The sequence below is a fragment of the Lissotriton vulgaris genome, chromosome 12, assembly GCF_964263255.1.
Source record: "Lissotriton vulgaris chromosome 12, aLisVul1.2, whole genome shotgun sequence".
Lineage (NCBI taxonomy): Eukaryota > Metazoa > Chordata > Amphibia > Caudata > Salamandridae > Lissotriton > Lissotriton vulgaris.
Window position 1 is genome coordinate 25369953 of NC_141700.1, and position 16763 is coordinate 25386715.

Genomic DNA, 16763 nt, shown 5'->3' on the forward strand with positions numbered 1-16763 from the left:
CTCTCCGAGGGCTTTAATGAGGGCAGCGCATGTAAGGGGTTGTCCTCTAATTATGTCAGTTTGGATGGGAGGGTATTTTACCCAAAGCTAAGTGGATTTCTTATTGAAATCTGAGGTGCTACCTCTGAGCGAGGAGCCCTGTTTTTGTCTGCGCTGCTTACATTTTGTTTGTAGTGTTACTCCTTTTCCTTGAGCTGATCTGTAGATGGTTCAGAAGGCCTTAAACATTGATCTAGCCAGATCAGGGAGCCATTGAGGTGCTTGTGGGCATAGTGTGAGAAGGTTGCCTGGCATATGCTGTCCGCTATTCTAGGGGGCACATGGCACCAGTCCAAACGACCCTTATTGATGGTAGGTTAAAGACAACCTTATTAGAAAGCTATCCTAGTGGTAGCTGTGGAGAGCAGCCTTCAGGCTAAGTCTTGAAGGAATGTAGAGCAGCTTGTTTTACCAGTGTATAATCTCATGAATGAGTAAATGAAGAGAACCACGACAGGTGTATAACAAATATATGTATTTGTTCTAAACACATCCCTCTAGCAGTAAACTTATTTAAGCTTTTATCTCACAAGTACCCTCATTTTTAGAACTCTTATCAATGGCATCGACCAAACTGATAGTTACAACAAGCGTGGGAATTTCTCCACGCTAATGGCCTCTTTCTTGGGTGCTGATACTACGACACACCCTGGCCCCTGTTATCATACCTTCAAAGTTGTCCTGGTGCCCAGTCGCGGCATCACACAGGCATTGGTGGGACGGTGTCTAAAGCCCTAGGCTCCATGTACAGGTAGTGTGTTTGGTATTGACATCAGGTATATATGAAGTATATGTAGTTGTTCTAAACACATCCCTCTAGTCCCTTTACCTTAAAAAGGCTCTGTTGCCATGTTACAGCCGACGGGGTTAATGCCAGCTAGGGCTTAGCATCTGAGGCCAGGAACCCTACCCATCGTACAGCGCTATTGCACGACATTTCACACTGTGTATTGTCCTGAAGTAATCATTAAGGGGCTATCGCATTTATGGTGGACTACAGGTCTAGGCTTTCATGAAGGTCATACTACCAGGCACCCTCACGGAACACTTACAGTTGGAAGTGTTAATGAGTATGCATCGGGCGCTAATTTTTTATCTAAAACTTAGCATGTGATGGCAATGTAAGACGAGCACGTATACGGCAGTTATCGCCAGAAACACTGATGGTTTGTGTTTATCTTTTCCATTTATGTATGGCCGGGCCCATGGTGGACATCCGTGAAGTGCTCCACACCACAACGGCGGCAACAGGTGGACAGCCCAAGGGATGCGTACGTCAGGTAGAGGATGGCAAGCAACAACGCAAGTCTCATGGCCGAGCGAGCAAGGACGCAGGAGGTGCCAGCACAGGGTTGATTGTTTTTGGTGTGTAAACCCTAGATTGGGCTGGCCGCAGTAATGTAGCGGGATGTTGCTTCACATAAAATGGCAGTATTTTCCTTAACAGGAAATTGTATCTCTACAGTAACGGCGCCTGCGCTCGCAGGGCCACCAGTGTCAGCATGGTATATTCATAGGTTACCAATTGGTAGGGCCAACGGTAGGGATGGGGCAGTGCACAAGGATGTGCAATGCTAGCCTTGGCAACCCCAGGAATAATAGGCCTATGCAACGCCTCATCACCCCTAGTCGGGAAGTGGGGACTTCCATAGTAAAGTAGTACCATACACTTAACATTTCCCAGAGCGTAGTGGCCAGGTGTGGGTGGTTAGCAGACTTCACAATACGCCAGTGGGAGGGATACACTGATAGTACCAGGATACCCCCGGTCACAGCATCTACAGGGACCCTCGACAGGCATGCCCCCACACCCTCAGTCATTATATGACATGGGGTACAATGATAGGGGTTTAATTTGGCAAAGGGGTTCTGGTGGAAGGGATAAATCGCACTGGCAAGCAAGTTAGCGAAATATAAAACCCAGACTGCACCATAGGGGGGGCTCAGTTTTTTCCCAGGCTGCAGGTAAAAGGGGGGGTGGACTCGGCGAGTGCACGGAGTCACTCGGTGAAGAATCACTCGGTAAAGAGGATCAACACTTGGATTGAGAAATTATTTCAAACACCTTAATTGCAGTATATCCCACAGGGGGGCATCTGAGGGGGACAATGTAGACTAACAGTCAGCTGATAATGAAGAGTTGACAATTATTGGAGGGGTTGTCTCTACTCACAGGGTGGGGGGCCCAGTTGACAGAGTCAAGGAATGCCCTATGACCTTTCAGCGGTTACCGGGGACCGTGATTGTATGGTCACAGCTGATACCGAGAATGCAGTAGAGAGGGGGGGGACTCAGTTAGCGCGTTGAATCACTCGGTAAAGAGGGTCAACAACAAGCTGGACAAGTTACTCAGAACTCCGGTCTTACAGACCATACCTCGTGGGTGCATCTGGGGGGAGCACTTCCACCTGCGGGACGGGGTCCATTAACAGAGGCGGGGAATGCCCCTTTTCATAAGGTATATCCTGGCATGGGTAGAGGTCTTTGGAGGTAAGTTATGACCTTTCTATAGGTAGGTGCGGGGGGGGGCCAGATAGTCGGTCAACTATGCTGGCCTGTGGCGGTAAGGTCATAATCGGTGAGCAGCATTTTAAGGTCCTTAGGGGGGGGCGGGCCCATTCACGAAAGGGCCGCCCGTCGGGAGGGATTGGTCTCTCCCAGAACTTCAGGGGCAGGATATGATATCCATTACTTAGAAGGGTGCGGGGGAGGGAGTCCACGCTTTCCTCAGGCTGGTAGCCACCCCTCACAGACACTATGACGTCATCAAGGTGCGCAAGTGTGGGCCCTCCTGTTATGGTTTAATGGAGTTCAGAGCGCACATGGGTGAAACGTGCCCTGGGTTGCGCATGCGCCATCTCGAACGTGAGAGCGTAGCTGTAAAGGATCTGACACCGGTTAGCGACCTTGCCGTCCGACTTAATTATTAGAATGCATTTAATTTTCAGGATGTTTAGATTTGGTTAGGAAACACGCTGTACTAGATATTTGTTAAGGTTAGCCCATCATACAATGTCAAAATGGATGTTAAATCTAATGTTCTGAAATGTGCATTTAATAATTGTCAAAATGTTTATTTTATTAAAATTTTCATTTTATTTCATATTTTAATAAATACGGCCAGGGGGGCCCTGTCCCCCTGACTTCCAAAGACCCATGTCTTGACTTGTTGAATTAAGCTAATGCATTTTGTGAAGTAAGGAGGGGGGTGGCCGGTAGTCCCAGACCATGAGAAAAGGGGGGGCCAATCGGCCCCCACGCATGCATGGCGGGGCCCGGCCCCTCCCATATCCCGTTCCCTTCGTGGTGGCTTGCCCCCGGCCCCTCAAGTAGTTGTGCACTTCCGGGCCGAGAGGGCGGGGCCGCGACCACGAAGGGGTTAAGAGCCTGGGGAGCGCGGGTAGCGGCCTCTTTGTGCCCGCGCTCCCCAGGCTCGCTCCTCGCCCCACCGTGGGGCTGTTTAATTTTCCCCACCCTCCATCCCCTTGGTTAGCGGAATCGGGGTAAAGACAATGGTAGGTATACTGTCTAGCGATGTCCAGGATCATAGGAAAGGAATGCTTGCTGCCTTAGGCCTTTTTCCCCCGTTTACAGGTGAAATGTGCATATGTATATGCTTTGTGCTTTGCTGTGGTTTTCTAACTAATTCTTTCCTTAGGCTTTTTTCCCGTTTACAGGAAAATGTACATATGTAGATGTGTTGTGCTTTGCTGTGGTTTTAACTAATTTTCTCCTTAGGCCTTTTTTCCCTCTTAGATAGCAATGTCGTATTTATTATGTGGGTTTGGCGGTAAGGTCATAATCGGTGAGCAGCATTTTAAGGTCCTTAGGGGGGGGCGGGCCCATTCACGAAAGGGCCGCCCGTCGGGAGGGATTGGTCTCTCCCAGAACTTCAGGGGCAGGATATGATATCCATTACTTAGAAGGGTGCGGGGGAGGGAGTCCACGCTTTCCTCAGGCTGGTAGCCACCCCTCACAGACACTATGACGTCATCAAGGTGCGCAAGTGTGGGCCCTCCTGTTATGGTTTAATGGAGTTCAGAGCGCACATGGGTGAAACGTGCCCTGGGTTGCGCATGCGCCATCTCGAACGTGAGAGCGTAGCTGTAAAGGATCTGACACCGGTTAGCGACCTTGCCGTCCGACTTAATTATTAGAATGCATTTAATTTTCAGGATGTTTAGATTTGGTTAGGAAACACGCTGTACTAGATATTTGTTAAGGTTAGCCCATCATACAATGTCAAAATGGATGTTAAATCTAATGTTCTGAAATGTGCATTTAATAATTGTCAAAATGTTTATTTTATTAAAATTTTCATTTTATTTCATATTTTAATAAATACGGCCAGGGGGGCCCTGTCCCCCTGACTTCCAAAGACCCATGTCTTGACTTGTTGAATTAAGCTAATGCATTTTGTGAAGTAAGGAGGGGGGTGGCCGGTAGTCCCAGACCATGCTCATTACATGGCAAAGTGGGCTGTCTGGGCGAGCAGCGGTCAGGCTGTGCCAGGCCCCGCAAGGGAAGGAAGACTGGGGTCATCTTTATTGCTTTAAGATCGATTTCCTGCGCGCCCTGCACATATAAACCCAGATAAAGCTGCGTTTCCGCGGCCTCGGAGTGAAAGCCGCAATAAAATAAAACACTCTCTTCCACACAATTTAACTGCAGCACGCGGAAGAGCAACTCTGGCCTCTTCACCGGCGAGGGAAAGAGCTGGGAGCGCTGTGACGTCACTACGGTATGTCACTGACAGCGCCATGACGTCACTTCCGTGTATCACACACACACACACAGCTTCTAGCACTAATCACACTTAGATGAATTGTCACCCCACTTAGATGAATTGTCACCCCCTCACGCTCGTTACGTCACTGTAGTATTACGCTTTCTAGAAAACAAATATAATTGACATTTTATTAGCAATGCATGTTCCCAAATGTATGTTCGGACTACCAGTACCGGAATGCAAGGGGGCAATCAGGAATGGCTGTTCTGCTCACATATGTCGTTCGCTAAAGAGCCAGGGCAGGCAGGAAGCACCAAACAAAGCAGCGCTATGCTTCCTCTGGTCCCCTCAAGCAGGCACTCTTTGTTGCATAGACAGGATAACAGAGAATGCATCATAGGTTAGGGTCAGAGGTCAGATTATGGGCCCCAAGAAAGGAGGAAAATAGGGATTCAAAAGAAAAGAAAAATTATCTCTATATGTTTCTTTTAAATGAGAGTGTGGGGAAGAAATGCTCCAATCTCATTCGGTAAACAAGAAGTCAGATAGAGCACTGTTTGACTGTGACGAATCACCCGCCGTCCCACTGGTGCGTGGTTGCAGTTAATATTTAACACCACGTTATAGATTAGCACAGGAAAACCACCCGAGGAGAAGGGGGGAGGTGGCCAGGCCCGGAGTCGACTGGAGGCATCGGCTGTGAGGACTTCAACACACCCGGGGGACGAGGGGCAGTCCGCAGACACAGCCCGGAGACCATCATGGCCAACACATTAAGGGGCCGGACTGCCTAAATATTGGCGATCCCAAGGAAGCAGAATGACAAGGTTTGTGCGGGGTCACGTTACGGGATTCACGAGCGGAGGGGTGGATGTTTGCATACGGGGTCCTGAAGAAGAGTTCAGTGAGGCCGAAACACGTCCAAGGTTGTCCTGTATAGGCTTGACCTGCACTTGGGGTTGATATCTGTTTACTGGACAATAGAAATAAATATCTTTTGCATGATGGCTTCTAATCCGAAAATAAAATGACCCTTTCTTTTTTATGTTGCTCATATTGTTGCCTCTCAGCCTGCTACTAAGCACTCCCAACTGTACCAAACATGAGAATTAATAATCCTAATAAATAAACCGTTTGCACTGGAGCACGCGTTACGCTCGCGAAAAAGATTATAACATAGTCCTTTGGTCAGAGTTATTCACTCACGCCACCCACGGTGTCCTTTCTGGACCCGAGTTAAAACAAGCATTGGAAATGCAATAGGTCTCGCATTAGGAAAGTTTGAGCGATTGGTATTGTAAATGACACTTTTTTTTTATTTGTGTTGGTTTTAAAAATAGCAAAATTAATAGCTTTGTCAGTTACAATGTCAATAGTTTTAACTTTCGCAAATGTGACACCTATAGCATTTGTAATGCAATATGTGTTGTATTTACGTGACTTAGATGTATTGATATTACAAATAACAATGGCTTTTAATTTTGTAAATAATTAACACTTAAATAAAAGTTATTGTAATTTATAATGGCAATAGCTTAAACGTTTGTAAATAACTTTTGTGAAGATTATGTTCAGTGTATTTTATTGTGACGAAAATCCAAGAACATTGCATTTGCACCTACACACACACAGCCACACACACACATAGATGTGGTGATGGTGGATCTGGGGGATGTGGTGGTGGTGGATGTGGTGGTGGTGGTGGTGGTGATTGTGGATGTGGTGGTGGTGATTGTGGATGTGGTGGTGATGGTGGTGGATGTGGTGGTGGTGGTGATTGTGGAGGTGGTGGATGTGGAGGTGGTGGATGTGGAGGTGGTGGTGGTGGATGTGGTGGTGGTGGATGTGGTGGTGGTGGATGTGGAGGTGGTGGATGTGGTGGTGGTGGTGGATGTGGTGGATGTGGTGGTGGTGGTGGATGTGGTGGTGGATGTGGTGGTGGTGGATGTGTAGGTGGTGGTGGGTGTGGTGGTGGATGTGGAGGTGGTGGATGTGGAGGTGGTGGATGTGGTGGTGGTGGATGTGGTGGTGGTGGTGGATGTGGTTGTGGTGGTGGATGTGGTGGTGGATGTGGTGGTGGTGGATGTGGTGGTGATGGATGTGGGGTGGATGTGGTGGTGGTGGATGTGGTGGTGGTGGTGGAGGTGGTCGATGTGGTGGTGGTGGTGGATGTGGTGGTGGTGGTGGAAGTGGTGGTGGTGGTGGAGGTGGTCGATGTGGTGGTGATGTGGTGGATGTGGTGGTGGTGGATGTGGTGGTTGTGGATGTGGTGGTGGAAGTGATGGTGGTGGGTGTGGTGGATGTGGTGGTGGTGGATGAGGTGGTGGATGTGGTGGTGGTGGATGCGATGGTGGATGTGGTGGTGGTGGTGGATGTGGTGGTGGTGGATGCGGTGGAAGTGGTGGATGTGGTGGTGGATGTGGTGGTGGATGTGCTGGTGGATGTGGTGGTGGTGGTGGATGCGGTGGATGTGGTGGTGGATGCGGTGGTGGATGTGGAGGTGAAGGTGGATGTGAGGTGTGGCACCACGGCTAGGGCGACTGACTCCGGAATCTGGGGATCACAGTTCGATCCCCGGCACCGGCGGCAGATTAGCCTAGCACCATGTGACTCTGGGCAATAGCTTGCTTAATCTTCCCAACGGCCCCCAGTGCCTAGAAACCCTTACGGGTGAGTGTGCGCTTTACAAATATGGATTATTATTATTATTATGGTAGATGTGGTTGTGGATGTGATGGTGGATGTGGTGGTGATGGTGGATGTGGTGGTGGATGCGGTGGATGTGGTGATGGTGGATGCGGTGGTGGTGGTGGATGGGGTGGTGGTGGTGGATGGGGTGGTGGATGTAGTGGTGGTGGGTGTGGTGGATGTGGTGGTGGATGTGGTGGTGATGGTGGATGCGGTGGTGGTGGATGCGGTGGATGTGGTGATGGTGGATGCGGCATTCCAACCCGTCACACAGCTAGTACTTGTGGTTTAGAACAACAGACATATGAACTTCGATTATTTCAAAAGCCAATTTCCAACATGAAAATATTACCTTGTCTGACACCGACTCTTCTCACTGTGGTAAGTGTAATGCCGATAGTTAAACAGCACGCAGGCTCCTGTGATTATTGTTGAGCACGTTTGGCCCACACCCTTATCAATAAAATACACTGAGAGTGTCGTGGCTGACCAACTGCCCAACACAACAGTAAGGGCACATAGTTAACTGGCTCTCGGAGTGTCAGCTAGTCTTGGATATTTTAACGAATGGGTAAAGTTACACCACAAGTCCCGACGTGCTAATTATAGACTTAAAAGTCCGAAATTGTTATGCATGGTTTTAGAAGCTGCAGCTCACTGTCAGGAGATGCCGGCCCCAGACCAATGGTGACCAACCTCAGACCACAAGAGGCACATTCTTATGGTTTCAAGTTTTCCACATTGGATACATTTGCGTACCATGAATTTGAATAGGATAACTCCCATTATGCCTCGGGTGTTCAGAAATCCGTGTGGTTACTCCGAATACTCCGGTTTCCCGGCTCCATGTGAAAGGTAAAGGGTTGGAGGCTTGCAGAATCCAGTGTAACAAGTAAACTAAGCACTGGAGTCTGACCGGTTGCTTTGAAAATAGTATAAAATAAGTGCTGGAGACAGATTTCAGTGTAAGTGATAAGCTAAGTGTTGGAATGTGAACATTTTCCATAAGTGACGGAGGGCATTGCTGTGGGGAGGGGGGAGGAGAAATGCGACACGGCGGGCAGGGGAGGGTGCGGAGCAGGGGTGTGGGAGGAGGGAGAGCGATGCGGCGTTCCAACCCGTCAATGAAATACACCGAGAGTGTCGTGGCTGACCAACTGCCCGACACAACAGTAAGGGCACATAGTTAACTGGCTCTCGGAGTGTCAGCTAGTCTTGGATATTTTAACCGAATGGGTAAAGTAACACCACAAGTCCCGACGTGCTAATTATAGACTTAAAAGTCCGAAATTGTTATGCATGGTTTTAGAAGCTGCAGCTCACTGTCAGGAGAGGGAGAGCGGATTAAGGAGAGTGGGAGAAGGCAGCGAGTAGTTAAAAGAACAGCGAACCAAGACGTAGGGCATTGCTGTGGGGAGGGGGGAGGAGAAATGCGACACGGCGGGCAGGGGAGGGGGCGGTGCGGGGGTGTGGGAGGAGGGAGAGCGGATTAAGGAGAGCGGGAGGAGGCAGCGAGTAAGCCAAGACGGAGGGCATTGCTGGGGGGAGGAGAAATGCGACACGGCAGGCAGGGGAGGGGGCGGAGCGGGGGTGTGGGAGGAGTGCGGCTGAGGGAACAGACGGCGATTTGGTGCCAGATTTCAGTGTAAGTGATAAGCTAAGTGTTGGAATGTGAGCATGTTCCATAAGTGACGGAGGGCATTGCTGTGGGGAGGGGGGAGGAGAAATGCGACACGGCGGGCAGGGGAGGGTGCAGAGCGGGGGTGTGGGAGGAGGGATAGCGATGCGGCGTTCCAACCCGTCAATGAAATACAACGAGAGTGTCGTGGCTGACCAACTGCCCGACACAACAGTAAGGGCACATAGTTAACTGGCTCTCGGAGTGTCAGCTAGTCTTGGATATTTTAACCGAATGGGTAAAGTAACACCACAAGTCCCGACGTGCTAATTATAGACTTAAAAGTCCGAAATTGTTATGCATGGTTTTAGAAGCTGCAGCTCACTGTCAGGAGAGGGAGAGCGGATTAAGGAGAGCGGGAGGAGGCAGCGAGTAGTTAAAAGAACAGCGAACCAAGACGGAGGGCATTGCTGTGGGGAGGGGGAAGGAGAAATGCGACACGGCGGGCAGGGGAGGGTGCGGAGCGGGGGTGTGGGAGGAGGGAGAGCGAACCGGCGTTCCAACCCGTCAATGAAATACACCGAGAGTGTCGTGGCTGACCAACTGCCCGACACAACAGTAAGGGCACATAGTTAACTGGCTCTCGGAGTGTCAGCTAGTCTTGGATATTTTAACCGAATGGGTAAAGTAACACCACAAGTCCCGACGTGCTAATTATAGACTTAAAAGTCCGAAATTGTTATGCATGGTTTTAGAAGCTGCAGCTCACTGTCAGGAGAGGGAGAGCGGATTAAGGAGAGCGGGAGGAGGCAGCGAGTAGTTAAAATAACAGCGAACCAAGACGGAGGGCATTGCTGTGGGGAGGGGGGAGGAGAAATGAGACACAGCAGGCAGGGGAGGGGGTGGAGCGGGGGTGTGGGAGGAGGGAGAGCGGATTAAGGAGAGCGGGAGGAGGCAGCGAGTAAGCCAAGACAGAGGGCATTGCTGGGGGGAGGAGAAATGCGACACGACAGGCAGGGGAGGGGGCGAAGCGGGGGGTGGGAGGAGTGAGGGAACAGACGGCGATTTGGTGCTGTGCACGCGCATTTTAGGTCAATGCGCTTGCGCATTGACCTAAAAGCCACGGGCACAGCACCAAATCGCCCAGTTAGGTAAAGTCTGTTGAAGACGCTATAGTCTCGCTCTGCTCAATGCGCTTGCGCATTGAGAGGCGAGACCTAAAAACATTTTGAAACTTTTTACTTCCAATGTGAGTGAACTGTTTTTCCAGAAAGGCATAGAACAGTGCCTCACACTGGCCATCCTTCTGTTCCTCCGATCCTATAATACAGCGCAAACAGGACAAAAATAGTTCCCCAAAAGGTGACCTCAAACGAGGGCAGAGCACCATGAAACACCCCGACACAAATGCATCTGTGCAGTCTACTTTGGAAAGCCTAATTCTGTTGCAATGTTCAAAATAATGACACAAGTGCTCTTCATTATCAATATTAGCAGTGGTCGTAGTACTTTCATTAGTATTATTCTTTAGTAATTCTACTCTCGTTATTTCATTACTTTTATTTTTCATAATGATCAGTTGCTCTATGTAGCTGGGAGCTCCGGGTTCGCCCACGCTTTGCCCTTTGCAATTGTAATTCTAATTGTATTTATATAGCGCTTACTACTCCTGACGAGGTGGTGAGGCGCTTTTTGAGGAGTAGCACGATAATGTAACCCAAAGTGGATTAGTATAGTAAAATCTAAGTTGTTAATTTGAGCGGTGGACATGGGAGCCTGTTAGTTGGATTTCATGGGATAAAGGAGGGATGGAGTGGGGAAGCGTCTAGAAAGTGTTATCTGGGAGACAGACCACAGTAGTAAAATTAGGCTTGGGATGAGTCAAAGGGGCGTCTTAAATCCCTGTTATTAAGTATTTGGGTGCTGGCAGCCCATGATGCACTAACAGATAAAGGTCTCCGGTAAACTGCTTACTATTTTTTAGTAACATTGTTTAATGTCGAGCCCTCATTTTGTTTTTAGCAGGAAGTATTCATCTGTCGTATGCCTGTTTCATTTGTGGGTGTGCCTAAGTGGCATTGGTAGGCCCTGTGTTGGCGCTGCTGGGAGTACACCCACGTGTGACGTCACACACACCTAGGGGCAGATTTATGATAACTGGCGCATCCCCAGGGATGCGCCAGTTATTTTGCGCCGCTCCTACGCCACTCATGGTGCGCCGCATTTACAATGCAGTACAAAAGGGGGTGGTGATGGACGGAGCATCTGAATCAATCAAACACTCACACCCAGTCAAAAGATCTGGGTTTAATCCATCACCGTTCTTTAGCCCACTCCGCCACCCCAGTTCAGACATGGCTATATGCAAATCAGTCTGACCCTGTGCCTCATGGGAACATTCCAGCCCAAACTGCCAAGCCATGTCTTCCCTGGACTGGAAACAAGCTTCCGAGGACCGGTTTCTGGCATTCCAACCGTCTTCAGCCCGGCTTGCTTGAATCCAGTGGCAAAGTGAGCAAGGGACTCACGTCTGAGCATACCCTGCCACACTTATGGCGGCCAAAAGCGGTACAAAAGGGGGTGGTGATGGACGGAGCATCTGAATCAATCAAACACTCACACCCAGTCAAAAGATCTGGGTTTAATCCATCACCGTTCTTTAGCCCACTCCGCCACCCCAGTTCAGACATGGCTATATGCAAATCGGTCTGACCCTGTGCCTCATGGGAACAGTCCAGCCTGAACTGCCAAGCCATGTCTTCCCTGGACCGGAAACAAGCTTCCGAGGACCGGTTTCTGGCATTCCAGCCGTCTTCAGCCCAGCTTGCTTGAATCCAGTGGCAAAGTGAGCAAGGGACTCACGTCTGAGCATACCCTGCCACACTTATGGCGGCCAAAAGCGGTACAAAAGGGGGTGGTGATGGACGGAGCATCTGAATCAATCAAACACTCACACCAGAAACCGGTCCTCGGAAGCTTGTTTCTGGTCCAGGGAAGACATGGCTTGGCAGTTTGGGCTGGACTGTTCCCATAAGGCACAGGGTCAGACTGATTTGCATATAGCCATGTCTGAACTGGGGTGGCAGAGTGGGCTAAAGAACGGTGATGGATTAAACCCAGATCTTTTGACTGGGTGTGAGTGTTTGATTGATTCAGATGCTCCGTCCATCACCAACCCCTTTTGTACCGCAATTACAATGCGGCGCACCATGGGGCAAAAACGGCACAGATGCGTGACGCATCTGTGCCGTAAACGTGGCGCATTGCTGGAGTTGCGTCGCAAGCGTGACGCAGCTCCAGCAAGGCTCGGGGGTGACCCATCTTTACAATGCTGCGTCAAGACCTACGCCTGCTTCAAGCAGGCGCAGGGTTTTGACGCAGCATTGGCCTCAGAGTGACTGAGTGCAATCTTATAGATTTCACTCAGCCACTTTTGCGAGGCGCACCTGCCCCGGAACGCCCACCCTGCGCCGGAACGCCCACAAGTGGCGCAGGGCTTTACAACGTGACGCTTTTGCCTAGATGCGTCACGTTGTAAATGGGTCGTAGGGATGCGCCACGTTTACGCCGCAGTTGCGTGACGCAAACGTGGCGCATTCCCAACATAAATCTGCCCCTTAGTGTCATTACGTACTCCTTCGTAGTTGTACATTACAATCATCCTGTGCGTGCTCTTACACTTGTGACATCACCAGTGTGACTGACTGTAAAGAAAGGACGTCACAGAAGAGTGTGTGCGTTACACTTACATCACTATGGAGCCCCACCTTTATTAATGTGGCGCACAATTGGAGTTGCCTTTAATGCAGTGACATCACTATGGGAGATACTGTTAATGCTGTAATGTCAATTTGGGCTGCCTTTAATGCTGTGACGTCACTTTGGGGCTGTTTTCAATCACATTACGTTATAATATTGGATTACTGAATGCTGGGATGTCTTTATTGCACATGTTGAGATTAGATCTTAACTGTTTCCTCAGTCACGCGTACCTTTTTTTCCTAGATTTGGATTTCCTGCCTCCCGTTCTCTGTACGTTCAGATGAGGGCATATCCACCAGGAGAAGGAGGTTCTGGCACGTGGCCATTGGACGTGGCAGGACACGTGGATGGTTAAGTGAGCCCTAGGGTGAAGGCCACTTGAGGCAGAACTCCCATCCAGGGCTGAGGAGGACAGGAAGAGGAGGGCAATGGTCAAGCAAGAGGCAGCCCAGGGCGGGGCAGCGAGGTGGTCCTCACAAATGTGGCAGAAAGTGTTCGGCCAGCCCACCAATTCAAGCTCTTCCTTTGACTATTATGACAGCTCAGCCGATGAGTCCAAGGGCCAGACGAGGACCACTGCTGGCAGAACATCCCCGCATTTGAAGCCCATTAGACGCTTCATCCCATCATCCTGGAAAATCTTCCAAAGAACCAAAGAGCAACCGGAAGAAGACTCTTGGGCCAGATATTCTACTAAAGGCTTAAAGTGCTCTCCTCCAGTAAGCCCGTTACTTGACCCCCGGAAAGGCCCTGTGGAATATCAGAGTGGGTCAGATAGTGACTGCAAGAAGCATTCATTGGTCAGTTCTAAAGATTCAGAGAAGAAAACAGGACCATCTCCATCCAGCTCCACGGATGACCTCCATGAATGGAGAAGTCAAGCATCCTTGAGTTACGGGGAGAAGGTTGAGGCTTACAATGCTAAATACTCCTACATGAAGTCTTGGCCCGGCCTCTTGAGGATCCTCGCAGGCGTCCAGCTTCTCCTCGGAGGGATGGTGTTCGCCTGCGTCTGTGCCTACATCCAAAAGGACTACCAGTGGTACAACCTCTTCGGCACCCAGATACAGACAAGTTATTTCGGAATGGGTGGGGGGTACAAGTACTATGGCCCAATGACACCCTTTGTGATGGTGGTCACAGGTCTCGCATGGATTGTCACAGTCATCTTGTTGGGCTTGGGGTTGACCATGTACTACCGGACCATTCTCCTGGACTCCCCCTGGTGGCCCATCACAGAGTTCGTTATCAACATCATCATGTTCCTGCTCTACATGGGAGCTGGCATTGCATATGTTAACGACATCAACCGTGGCGGCATGTGCTACTCCATCTTTTCCAACAACCCCCTCATTGTAGCCTTCTGTCGAGTGGAAGGGGGGCAGATAGCAGCCATTGCCTTTCTCTTCGTTAACATGGTGCTCTACCTAATCAGCTCCTTGGTGTGCCTACAAATGTGGAGGCACGAGCGGGCGCGGCTGCAAAGAGACGTCATTGAAAAGCAGGTAAGTCTAGGAATGCCGTGAAGTTAAGAGAAAAGCCAAGAATCTGGCACTTTCTCATCACTACCCCAGGATATCTCAGGAGGAATGAGGGTGGAAATACTTACCTGAAGAGTAGTAGTACAAAGCAGAGGACATATTGTGATGCACCCTCCTAAGGCGAGGCGTGGAACAAGCAGGAGGGATAACACCAATGCAGGTTCATGAATTGAATATACGGCACATTATGTCACATTAGCTCAACACGTAAGATACAGTAATGGAGCCATTATTCAAGGAAAAGAGGTGCCTCACATGCCCTGTATGCAGCATTGGTATTGGTTGGACAGAGGAGTATACTGCCCTATGTTCAGGTACGGTATTGGCTGGAAATAGAAGGGGCTCACTGCATTAGATCAAACATGGCATTGGTTATCCTGAGTTCAGGTTTCTTATCAGTTGGACAGAGGAGTGATCACTCCCTGGGTTGAGGGATGGTATTGGTTGGAAAGAAGAGTAGACCATCTGCCTTGGATGCCGCACTGGGTTGTCCATGTTGATATATTTTGATTATGTTTATGATCCTGAACAGGCGTAGGTTGGCCAGAGAAAAGATCAGGAATTTGGTGGGATGGAGGTCAGTACAATCACACTTTATATGATCATCGTTATCAGAAGCCAATAAGTGGTCATAGAATGTGCCTGGTTGGGACCCGCAGTGGTGGACTAGATTAGAAACTTCTGGTGGCCAGTGGTGCCTGGCACATCTCTTCAGTTATTCCATGCCTCTCACTTTGGCAATGGCTGGGTTATTTCTTATTTAGGTGTTATAGGGCCAAGAAGAATAAGCAAATGATTATGCAGCCTGTTTGAACTACAGTCGGCTGCTGGACCGCTGAGTGTTATAGTATTAGCATTAATGAGGGTGTAGAGGGTTATATATAAGTTTACAATAGTTTGTAATATCCATGCTAGTCTCAGGTCAGCTGTTCACAATTAAACTCAACAGAGAAACTTGTTAAGAGTATTTTCAGATGTGAGGAGTGTGTGCTGTTCCATATCTACATTAAAGAGGGATTCATGTTGCTGGTTTTATCCCCTTTGGAAACAGCCATGTTTCACCACTCATCTGAACAAAATGATTGTGGATGCTTAAGATTTTGGCTGGTAGTGAGTTTCAGAGCTTAGCGGCTTGTACTAAGGTCTTCTTATAGTAAGGTGGTATGATAATCTGTAGCACAAGCCTGGAGAACAGTCTCCTATTTTGTGGTATTGCTTGAATTTAATTCATAAGTAGAGTGGTCCTTTTCCTTCCGATACTCTGTGAACGATGTGAAATGCATCGAGCATTGCTCTTCTAACTATAGGTAGTAAGTGGAGTGATTCCATGACTGGAGTTGCGTTCTCTTGGATGAAGGTAGACATGGAGTCTTGCAGTAGCATGTGGATGAATCTTATTTTGTGTATGATGAAACATAGGTTGGCATGTTACAGGCTGTTGGCATAGTCACGCTTGGAGATCATAAGTGTGAGGAAAGATTGTAGCTTTTGTTGGCACTCAAGTCATGGAAATATGCGTCACAGAGTTTTCATTGTGCAGAAGGTGCTCTTTGTAACCTTTTTGGACATATGATGTAAAGGACAGGTCTGAATCTATATGCAGACCTATATTTCTTACCTCTCCTGAGGGACATCACATTGTTGGACCTATGGCGATAGGCTGGTGTTAGCGCTGCTGTCCACATATGATCTGCCTTTGGAGTATTGGTCTTTAGGTAGGTACTCCTCATCCATGCATACAAGGCATTGAGTCAATCGTCTCATCTCAACTTGCAGAGATGAAGTCTTTGAGGTAGCATGTGTTAGTGTTAGATGCAATTGATCTGTTCAAAAGTAATAGGGCAGCCATTCTATTCTTGTCCACTGTGAGTTTTAGGTTATCCCATATGGCGATGAGGGATTACTCTGTGTCTGGTCTTAATCCAGATTGTTGGTTTGCCATTCAGTAATTTTCCTTGGTAAACTTGGAAATCTGAGTACAAAACTATTTTCCCTATGAACGGGTTGTTACATATTGGTGTACAGTTTGCTGCCCTGGATGGGTTGATGTTCTTGTTCTATAACACCTTCCTCGACTTAAAAAGAAGTGCCCTGACAGAGGGAAGTAGCAAGTACTCAATTCAGGAGGGTTTAAAAAGGTAATCCTGAATGCTGAACTGCACACCCCCAGCTCAGGGACATCTAAGAAGGGCTAGAGCTGAAACAGCTGCACTGGCACTTTGTGGTCATGTGGGGTTGAAGGTTAGGTTTAGTCTTACATATTTGAGAAGGGTGGAGGTAGGCTACGAGACTTCAGGATAGTGACTAGTTGGACAATTCACTAACTCTTGGTAACGCCTTATCTGGTAGAGATATGATCTAGAAACAGATAACTTATCTTTGAATT

At 48.8% G+C, this 16763-nt stretch overlaps 1 protein-coding gene across 1 annotated transcript in view; it reads left to right on the plus strand.

Moving 5' to 3' along the window:
- The first annotated feature begins 5421 nt into the window (after positions 1 to 5421).
- Positions 5422 to 16763, plus strand: part of OCEL1 (occludin/ELL domain containing 1) — a 106763-nt gene continuing 95421 nt past the window's right edge. The window contains exons 1-2 of the mRNA XM_086946806.1: positions 5422 to 5595; positions 13080 to 14341. Coding sequence (XP_086802932.1) covers positions 13265 to 14341 — 1077 coding nt within the window. The 5' untranslated portion in view covers positions 5422 to 5595; positions 13080 to 13264. The remainder of the gene's footprint in view (positions 5596 to 13079; positions 14342 to 16763) is intronic.